This window comes from Arctopsyche grandis, chromosome 1 (assembly GCF_051622035.1).
Source record: "Arctopsyche grandis isolate Sample6627 chromosome 1, ASM5162203v2, whole genome shotgun sequence".
In the NCBI taxonomy this organism is placed as follows: domain Eukaryota; kingdom Metazoa; phylum Arthropoda; class Insecta; order Trichoptera; family Hydropsychidae; genus Arctopsyche; species Arctopsyche grandis.
Genome location: NC_135355.1, coordinates 23236302 through 23246930, shown reverse-complemented (window position 1 = coordinate 23246930; position 10629 = coordinate 23236302). Strand labels below are relative to the sequence as shown.

The 10629-nt window shown below is 32.6% G+C and overlaps 1 protein-coding gene across 1 annotated transcript in view; it reads right to left on the bottom strand.

Moving 5' to 3' along the window:
- Window positions 1-304: 304 nt before the first annotated feature.
- CenG1A (Centaurin gamma 1A) overlaps window positions 305-10629 on the bottom strand; it is a 36220-nt gene continuing 25895 nt past the window's right edge. Inside the window, exons 4-13 of the mRNA XM_077438721.1 lie at window positions 9455-9596; window positions 9241-9375; window positions 2680-3383; window positions 2432-2603; window positions 2022-2294; window positions 1738-1947; window positions 1531-1648; window positions 1339-1458; window positions 986-1211; window positions 305-907 (exon numbers count right to left, since the gene is read on the bottom strand). Of these exons, the coding sequence (XP_077294847.1) occupies window positions 305-907; window positions 986-1211; window positions 1339-1458; window positions 1531-1648; window positions 1738-1947; window positions 2022-2294; window positions 2432-2603; window positions 2680-3383; window positions 9241-9375; window positions 9455-9596 (2703 nt within the window). The remainder of the gene's footprint in view (window positions 908-985; window positions 1212-1338; window positions 1459-1530; window positions 1649-1737; window positions 1948-2021; window positions 2295-2431; window positions 2604-2679; window positions 3384-9240; window positions 9376-9454; window positions 9597-10629) is intronic.

The following is a 10629-nucleotide window of genomic DNA, read 5'->3' as shown; positions in this document are numbered from 1 at the left end:
TATCAAAATATTTTAACTAAAAATTAATGAAAGCAAGATGACAAAAGTAACTTGAAAAATCTGTGAATAAAATATAATGTAACAATTTCAAATCTAAAGTATCAAACTTCATAAGATATAATAGTATATTTACTGTTAATTTACAAAATATAATAAATTATTATAAATATTATCTAAAAAATTTTTACTTACATCAATATACAAATATTACATGAAATCTTTAAATAGATCTGTGACAATTTATTATCTATATAATTTTTATAGGATAAATTCGATATAAATTGGAATAAGCACATCACTTTCATTATACAACACTACCTCCTTCGGAGAGTTGATGACATCTACCGTTACTCATACTCATATTGTTACTTTGACTTGTCTGCCTGTTCAAATTTATTGTATTAGCAGGTAGCATAAAGCTATTCGTACTGTTTAAACTTGTACCACTTCCATGAGAATCATTTCCAATTCCACACAATGTATTTTGACTATTATTTAATGAAGCGCTACTCGATACTGTCATATTTTGACTCAAGGAAGCGGCATTCGAAAGTGAATTTGCAATTGAATTATTTTGAAGTGCTATTAATAGGTCTATAAGGGCATTGGCAGCGTTTACGGGGGATAACATATTTATGAGAGTACACAAGCAGGTAGATTGCTGAGAAGGTGATGAGTTATTCGATTGACTTTTAGTTTGATTATTTGAATGACTGTGTTTAGCAGAACTGGTAGAGCTGTTGGTGGAGTTGTTCCCAGAAATGTTTGGTTGTTGATGTATAGTACAAGTAACTTGCAGGTGAGAAGTTCGATGCGCTGGTGAAGTGTTGATCTGTGCTGCAGCCATTCGAGCTAATTGAAGGCATGATAAATTATCAGCATCTAGTAAATTAGGATTGGCATTGTTCTGAAAACGATAGAATAAAAATTAGGATAAATGTTGAAAATTATTAGTAATTTTGTAAAAAAAAAACAATACACAAACCCAAATGAGTAATTGAGCTATGGGTAAATCCCCGGCAGCACATGCTCGATGTAATGGAGTGCGTCCATCTGGGGGAGAAGGTCGATTTACATCTACTGGACGGGATCTAGCTAGAGAATTTAATAATGGAGTCAGTCTTCCAGATAAAGCTAACCCACACGCTACAGCAGGCTCCTCGAATGATGTGCCTAGGAATGTTTTTCGTTCATATTTCATTCGTATCCATCTAAAATTGCAAAAAAAAAAAAATTTACTTTACAAATTACAATTTATGTATATACAAATTAAAATTTATGAATTGTAGCAAACAATTAAATGTATGGATAAAGCGATTTAAAATTAAATTATGATACCTTTCTTTGTCTTCTCGAGAAGAATTTGGATGTGGTTTTGTATAACCCTTCAAGTCAGCTTCCCAGACCGAGTTTGCAAAACTATTTCCAATTGAAAGCATTACACTTAAATGGCCAGGACTAAAAAAAAGGCGAGGTTAATTTTTTTTTACCAATTATTTTAATAATATATGTATCTTGTAAAATACTTACGGCCACTCATCCAGCTCTAAGGATCTAACGCGAGATATATGGGAGCCCAAGTTTCTATGCACACCCGAACATTCAATACACATTAAAACTCCAAGATTCAAACTTGCCCAGTCTGGATCTATGGAAATAAATTAAAATATTATAATAAAACATTCAGACACTTACAAATACAAAACACAACATTGTTTAAAGTGCATATGTATGTACCTGGTGAATCACAATCTATACAAGTATTATTTCCAGGAACAAGATGAACATGACGTGAGAGAGCTTCAGCACCGCCAGGACCTTGAAGGGAGGCGAAAATTTGACGTTCTACTGCCGAAACCCATGCATCTCTTTCTTCACAATTCCCAGCTTCGAATCTCCAATGTTTACCATCAAGTGATACTATGCAAAACTCATAAACTTCTTGATCTGAAAAAGGATATAAATTACATTATGCATAGTTCAAATAGGTTTCAAATTTTAAAATTGAAATAAAAATGTACCATCTCCATCACCATCTTTCTTGAGTCCACTGCTTTTCATTCTTCTATGTCTTTTTTTAACGTGGGGTGTTTCCAATTTACTGGCAGCAGATCCAAGACTTGATGCCTCTCCGTTTGTTGATGCAATTATGCTACTCGAAGAACTGAGATCATCTTGAGCTTGACTGGATGTTGATCCAAGTGCTGTTCTACCGGGCTCCTTCAATACCTCGAACGCTGTCAGAATAACTTTGTCAGTAAATCTTTGTGTTTTACCATCTTTAGATTTATAGCCTGTAAAACATTACACAAGCCTTGTCTCCAAATATGAAGTAATAAAATACAACATTTAAGTAAGAATAGAAAGTGTAACATTAGATGGAAAATGAGTTTGGAAATTAAGAAAGAATAACAAAAAAAATATATATTACCACTAAGAGAAAGTCCTACGATACTGTCGTGTATGTTGGAGCCATTGTGTGCTTGCTGACCACTGGGTAAAGTTGTTATTATTGATTTTGAGCCCCGAGGTTTCTGTCCTGGTACTTTTACAGTAACATATTGTAGTGAAATTTCTTTCCCGTGAATATTTTCCATATAATCCTAAAAATAATAAAACCAAAATTAAAAAAAGGGTGTACAAACAAAACGCACCATTTAATATTGAAGAATTACTCACATTAATATTGGGATGATAAGTTAATCTTCCATCATCACATAAAGCTACATATTTTTTCTTCCACTCTTTATTTAGGGCCTTGCTGCTCTTTTTATACAAATAACCTTGTTTGATAGGAATCATTCTGCCAGAACCCAACTCCCCATTTTTGAATTTGTCATCACCTTTTTTCGAAGGGGTGAATAGATTCGATCGTCTTCTTGACTTTCTAGACGTGGTCGGAGTTGATGAAGGTGTAGGTAGATCTTTTGAATCCTTGCTTCCAGAGTTGGGTAGCTGAAGGCTATCCAAACAGGCGGGAGCAGCAAATTTAGCAACATTATTATTTTCAGTGGCAATGGTAACAAGTCCTTGGGTGGAAGCATGACTTGCTAGGGAATGGCCCCACCTAGCATGATCACTACCATTGATACCGTGAGATTCAATCAAATGTGGTGTGGAATTATCACCAATGGTGACATTTGATCGGTGTAGATGGTTCGATGATGCCGAAAGCGCATGATGACCGCGTGATAAAGTATCCTTATGAACGAAAGAGGAATGGTTATGACTAGGAGATTGGTTCGGATGCAAAGTGGATATATTCGCTTGCGGCCTCAAAGTGGGAGCCGATGGTAGACCCAATGGTGTCGATGGACGAGAGTTGCTCGGCGTCAAACATGATGTCGACGAAGATAATCTTTGTTGGACTATCTTTTGACAAGCTGTGAAAACAAAAAAAAAGAAAAATGTAAATATCATCATATAATAATACTAATAGCCATAGAAACTTTTTTTGTTTACGAAGTTCCCAGCCAAAGATACATACATACTTACATACATACAAAGTCTCTTTCGAAATTAAATATTAGATTTGATTCATATAATGTATAAATATTTTTAAATAATTTTATTAATTATGTGTAAACACCATAATAACAATTCAAGTCTAAAATAAATAATTACTTTAGTTTAGACTTTTATTCGATTTCAGTCGTTAATAATTAAATATTCAAATAAAATTCGATTTTAAAGGTTTTTCTATTTTTTAGAAACTTTTCAAACACTAAAAACATATATTAATAAATATGTCATAGGATGGTCAAAAATCAATTAAATTTATAATCATATATAATATCGCTATTCTGTGTATCAAAGATAACGCTCGAAGTACTAGTTGTAATAGTCGTTTCGATTCGACATACATATGTACGTCACAGCTAAACCACTGCCAAAAAAACGTATACAAATTTAATAATAAAAGAAAAAACTCCTATATATACTACTTGCTACCAATGTTTCCTCTAGGCAAATAGACAGCGCTAAGTCTCTGAGCATTTACCACCATCTATTGAAAATGAATTAAATTAAATAATTTTTCTATTGATGTTTTATATTGTTTACAGGTAGGTAGGTAGTTTTTACCATTCTTTTCATAATAAACAATTAAATTAAAATATTAAATCAAATACATTAGGTATTTGAAAAAAAATTCGACCGCGTACGGATCAAACACAAAACAGAAACATTTCTTTTAATTAAGAGGGCTGTACACCCGAAACCTTAATTTTGTTACCGTTCCTTTCTTCGATATATATATTGAGTTTATGTATATATTGAGTGAATGCGACAATATATATCAATATATATATTGAGTGAATGCGACAGTTGCGCTTCGACCAGATAAAATGTATTTTAAATTGACAAAATCGAGGTTTCGTATTCTCCTCCAAAACTGAACCGATTTTTAAAAAAATTTCATCATCGGTATGAGAAAGATACTTTCTGTGCATCTATCGGCGTATTTTTTTTTAAATCGACCGTTAAATTAGCACGCTGGACACGTTTCGTGGGTGTAAAAAAGAGGCGATTTTATAGATGTTTGGCGGCTCCTAGCTCCTATAAAAAATAATTAATCAAAAAAATAAAACGATAGATGCAACCCAATGGTGGATATCCATAGCATATTAAAAAATAATTTCTATAGTGCCATAATTGAGGAAGGGAGAAGTATAGTACGTTTGTATGGACAAGGCGCTGCTGTCCAGCCCTCTTAATAATTTAATATGGCTACAAAGACTGAGATGATATTTCTTCGGGTACATCACTAGTAATTTTATATAAAGGACCTGTACTGCGATAGCAGTCAATACTTTTTTTAAGATTCATTACTTGATTATTTTATTAATTGAAATTACTGTTTTTGGGTTTCAGAGACAAATCTGGATGGAAAATTTGATAATTTTTATGCACTTTCTTGTCAATCATTTTTAATAATATTCCTTTACTAACATAAAAACAATAATGACGAATTGTTGAGAAGTGCAGTTTTATTGTGAAGATCCACTTTAAAATTTCCAGTTGGAATATTTAAGTTTTATTTAATTAAAAAATATATTTGGTGGAAATTTAACACCAAAATTCAAAATGTTTACAAAAATTGATATTTTCATATAGATACTTTTTTTAACTTTCTGTTTTAGATTTATAACAGAAAGTTAAAATATTACTAATTCCCAAAAATATTTTTATCTGCAGCGCGTTTATCGTATGTTTAACGGAGAGCTGAATGAGGTTGATCTGTTTGGTATTTCCCTACATCAATTCAGGTCTAACATCAAGAGAATCTTGACCGATTGATTCATTTTTTCTCCTATTCTATTTTTCCAATATTTCCATTATTTTTATACTTTAGTTTAGTTATGTAATGTGCTATTTAATCATATTATAGCTTTCATTCTTTTCCTTTTCATTTGTTTATTTTGTATTTACCTTTTTCATTTGTTTTATATTTGTAAATTTCAATTTCTTCTTATATTCTATCTTATAACCTTTTCCAAATATTTTAATACTATAGTTTAATTATGCAATGTACTACATATTTCGTCATGCCTTTATTCTTTACTTTTTAATTTGTTTTCCTTATATTTATCTTTTTCATTTTTGTAAAAATCTATTATTGGACTCGGATGTTACATATATTATTTATTTACTTTTTGTTTTTTTTATACCTATCTCTGTACATCCTGTCTGTTGATTTTTCAATTAATAAAATAAAATAAAAAAAATAAAATATTAATTGGCAATCGATATTTGGAAAAAGCATGTTCGCAAGAGCGTCAAAAATCGTTAATAACATTCTACACATAGAACATGGCCGGTTCGGTTAGGTAAGAGACGAGTGGGGGTGAGTGTGGGGGTGTGGGCGAGGGGTACCCGTGAGGCTGGCGGAGGCTGTGCGGGGGGGGAGTGCGACTGCGACTGCGACTGCGATTGGTCGACTGCGACTCGCCGGTGCAGATCTCAACTCTCTGGAGGCAACTTTTTGGAGGCTGTAGCACGAAGACCGCCGTCTCAGCGGGGGTACGCGTGCGTCGCCGAACATTACGCGTGCGACCGGCGACCAACGGCCGACGCCAACTGTCATCGCGAGTAAACAACCAGTGTTGCCAAACTACTACTACACGCACTACCGCTGTTTTTCCCACTAGCCACACCACACCACACCACACCACGCTTCTCTTCTTTTATTCAATATGTATGCATACTGTAATCGAGGATTCACCCGGCTTCCACTCGATACTTGTAATGTACACCGCTTAAACATGGCTAATCTAATAGTAAACATTCATTTGTTTTTTATCAAATTTAATTCAATCGAAAAAAAATATCTAATGACAGCCAATCATAAACAAAGATTTATGCATATATAATACTATTGGTTTTACCCGGCTTCGCTCGGTATTTGCAATAAACCGCTTAAACACGGCTAATCTAATAGTAAACATTCATTTGTTCTTTTATTAAATTTATTGGAATCGAAAAAAAATAGCATTCAACGATATCGATATCATCGTTGTGTGAACTTTGTTTTCGATGCTCCCACCCAAACCTTACATAGTAATAAAGTCTCTTTCGAAATTATATATTAGACTAGCTTTATTACCCTGCTTTGCCCGGGGTGTATAAAAAAAAAAAAAGATTTATTTTATTAGAAGCGGCGCCCCCGACAGGGCTGCGCCCCCTTCGGCGGGGCCCTATGGGGGCTGCACTCCCTTCATTGGGGCTTCATGGGGACTGCGCCCCCTTCAGCGGGGCCCCATGGGGGCTGTGCCCCCGGCGGGGCCCCATCTGGCTGCGCCCCCTGCACAAAAAAAATAAATAAATCGAACGTGTTTTTCCCACCCAACCTACGACGGACCCAACCAATGACTACCCAAACACGCACTGGCACATACATACATAACCCAAACATTAGTGTTTTATATGTATAGATTAGATTATATTTAGTACTTTGCTTAAAATATATATACATATACGACCCGTATAAAGGTCTGTTCATACCTTTACAGCACGACCCGTATCCTGCAGGTGTTATGCAAGTGCGGATAGTATTATTTTGTAGTAACATAACTATGTTAGTACAAAAATAATACAAATATAAATTTTCAGCTAAATATGTTTAGGGCGTGGAAAGAATCGTTGTCAACATTTTTGGCTTTTCTAAGAGGAAAAAAATTCCGCTTCCGGTTTATTATATTTAGTGATTTTTTTTTATTTTCATATTGATACAACAATTACATATACTTGAATTTTTACGTGAAGAGCACACATGCTAAAGGGGTCGAAAAAAATAGTGGAAGAAAAAATTGAACAAGAGTATATGTACTGCCACTTCTGGTCGACGGATGCTTACCAACTTTTATACATAACTTGGTAAAACTTCAGTTCAATAAATTAAAGGATTTCCTAGAAAAACATAAAAAACCGTGATTCTCTAAATTAAAAGTACTACTTTCGGTTTAGAAAAAAATATTGGGGTATAATATTAATAATTTCTATTACAAGTAAGAAATTTCAGTCCGATTTGATGAGTGGTTTGAGAGATAATTTAATTCAAAAACTTAAAAAGAAAGAGGACACCTATAAGGGGAGGTACCATTTCCGGTCAACCTAAAAGTTTGAAAAAAAATTACGGTTTATCGATAAAAATTTCAGTAACCAATACTAAGTTTCAGTTCAATAGGACGAACAGTGTTTAAAAAATCCCCAAAATAGACTGACACACAATAAACATACAGACACTCACACAGAAACACACACACTCACACAGAAACACAGACACACACATTTTTTCTAGATCACGAAAATGTAATCAGTGGTCGATTCTGAGTTCGAATCAGTTAAAATATGCTTCAAATATCATTGCGGTTGAGTACAATATCTGCGACACAATACAGGCCGTTCATACTATTTCGTGGAAACGGCAAACCGGCGTCGAAACGGGTGGAAGAAACGGGTAGCAAACAAATGGACTATGACTCTCATTGCTCATCCCACCATTGTTCATTATATAATGTTGTTTTATGTTTTTTTCAATATTATTAAATTATTATATTATAAAGAAATTTCTGCCAGCACCGTTATCCCGGTATTCAGACGTGTTTCAGCACCGGGATTCACGGTACCAGAAAACACCGGGATCCCGGGATTGGAAGCCTTAGTTATTATTTTGTTTCTTTTCTTTTCTGTTATATTTTTGACCATTTTGGCGCATTAGGAATTCCTGTAATGCTACAATGTCCAAACTTTAAATAAATAAATAATATGCAATATGCATAAATATAAATGAAAAGCCTCCCGTTTACCAAATATTTTGTTTGCATATTTACATTATTGATGTCTTTATTACTTAATAATATCTGGAAGACGGATGACATAAAATTTGGTGCCACTTTAGTATGCGGTCTACCTTCACATATCTACTTTAGTATGCGATCTACCTTCACGTTTTTACTTTAATATGCGGTCTCACTGTCTCAGTTCTCGCGTGTGAGAGTGAGACTGAATAATACCGACCCTAACAACCTAATCTTAAATGAATAGGGCCAACCCTAACTTAACCTGACCCTTAAATAAATAGGTGTTGATTGGTAAGATATGTTTTTTTTTTGTGAAAATATTGATAACATAAAACATAAAAAAACACATATCTTAGCAGCCAACACCTATTTAAGGGTCAGGTTATGTTAGGGTTGGCCCTATTCATTTAAGATTAGGTTGTTAGAGGGTCGGTATTTTCTTCGCTGCTGACGATATTTCGATAGAAATGTTTCGACAAAATTATAAAAAATTATAATTAACAGGTCGTTGCTACGATACAAATAAAAAAAAAACAGTCGATTGCAATTCAGAGGTAGATCGCATGCTAAGCTAGACCGCATACTAAAGTAGCACCTAAAATTTTATATTGTAAATAATTCAACTATTTTGAAATTCAAATTAATTTCTTTTTATATTAAAACATCAGTTCTTACTAAACAAGTTTAAGGTTCTAAGAAATAGCGTAAGAGGTCGTAGGAGGTTCAATTTTAATATTTAACTCTCTAAATAAGATGGGCACATTCTTCCCATTTCATCTAATGTTTTAGTCCATTTATGACAAAACTAAGACAAATCGGTATTATACGAAAATGTTCCGAGGGCAAAAAAGTTCTTCGTCAAAAAATCACTAGCAATTATAATTATAATTTTAGTACGAACAATTCATCAAAATCAATATGATTAATTTTGAATGCTCACCATCTTGAAATACTCTTTCCACGTTTAGTCCGTAGGTGGCACAAGTTTCGTAATATGAGCACCTTTTCAAATCATTGGCCATTTTTCTTGCTTTAGCGTCATCTATAACTCTCGGGCTCATGTCACTGATGGTATCTGAAACACAAAAGATAAACACAATAAAAAAATAAATCAAATAGGAGACATTAAAATTAAAATAATGAAGTCTACCGACCTTGAGTTCCAACTAAGATGAGAGGGATTTCAGTGGAATTCCTATATTGAGACATTTGGTTATAATAGGTGTGGATTGCGTTGAAACTTGCCTCGTTTTCCAAACTAAAAACGAATATGACAGCGTCAACCCATGCAGCAAACTGTAATAAATAATTAAAAAAATTGATTATATATTTAGACGTAACATATGTAGTATATAAAATAGTACATACGAGTTGTATTAATAATAAAAAAATCGGTAATTTGTTGTTGAGAGGAAGCTTCGATTGAATCAAAATCCCTGCAAAGACCACGTCCTAAGTATGTAAATTGTAAAAAAAAACGAAAACCAACAAGTGAAGCCGAAATATGAATTAAAATCTATAATATTTATGGAAACTTAGAAATATATATTATATATATATATATTAAATATATATTATATATTTATATATATAATACTATATATATATATATATATATATATATATATATATATATATATATATATATATATATATATATATATATATATATATATATATATATATATATATATATATATATATATATATATAAATATACTTAAACTATTTTCATGGTTGAAATATAACCTTTTAGAGAAACAATTTAATGTCAAAACACCAAAAGTTTAACGTAATATTTAATGAATTCCATTTTCATTTGCTACATACAAGAATTTTGCAAGGGGGATATACATTTCTACGAAAACCAAGTTGATTTATTCTCTTATACATACATATACTTAAACCTTTATTTTAAATAGGTGTATGTATATATTTAATTTCTTAGTAAATTATACTGATGAATGTACATACATATGTATGTATGTATTACATGTACATTATTACATAAATAGAATATGAAATTGAACGACAATAAATTAAATACCTACATATGTATTTGTATATATGTATGTACACACATACAGGGAAAAATTAGCTTTTCCAAATGCTAGTAGAGATCAGAAGATATTGCAATATCACGATATTTTTATAATTGAGTAGACAAAAATACATATATGAAGATATGTATGAAGCCTTTCAAAGACAGCACAAAATATGTATTTATCGTCGTTTCCAATATATGTATGTACATTATGTAGATAATGTTTTGTAGGAAACAAAAAAAATGTAGAAAAGCATACGAGCAACGTGACACGATACAGATTCT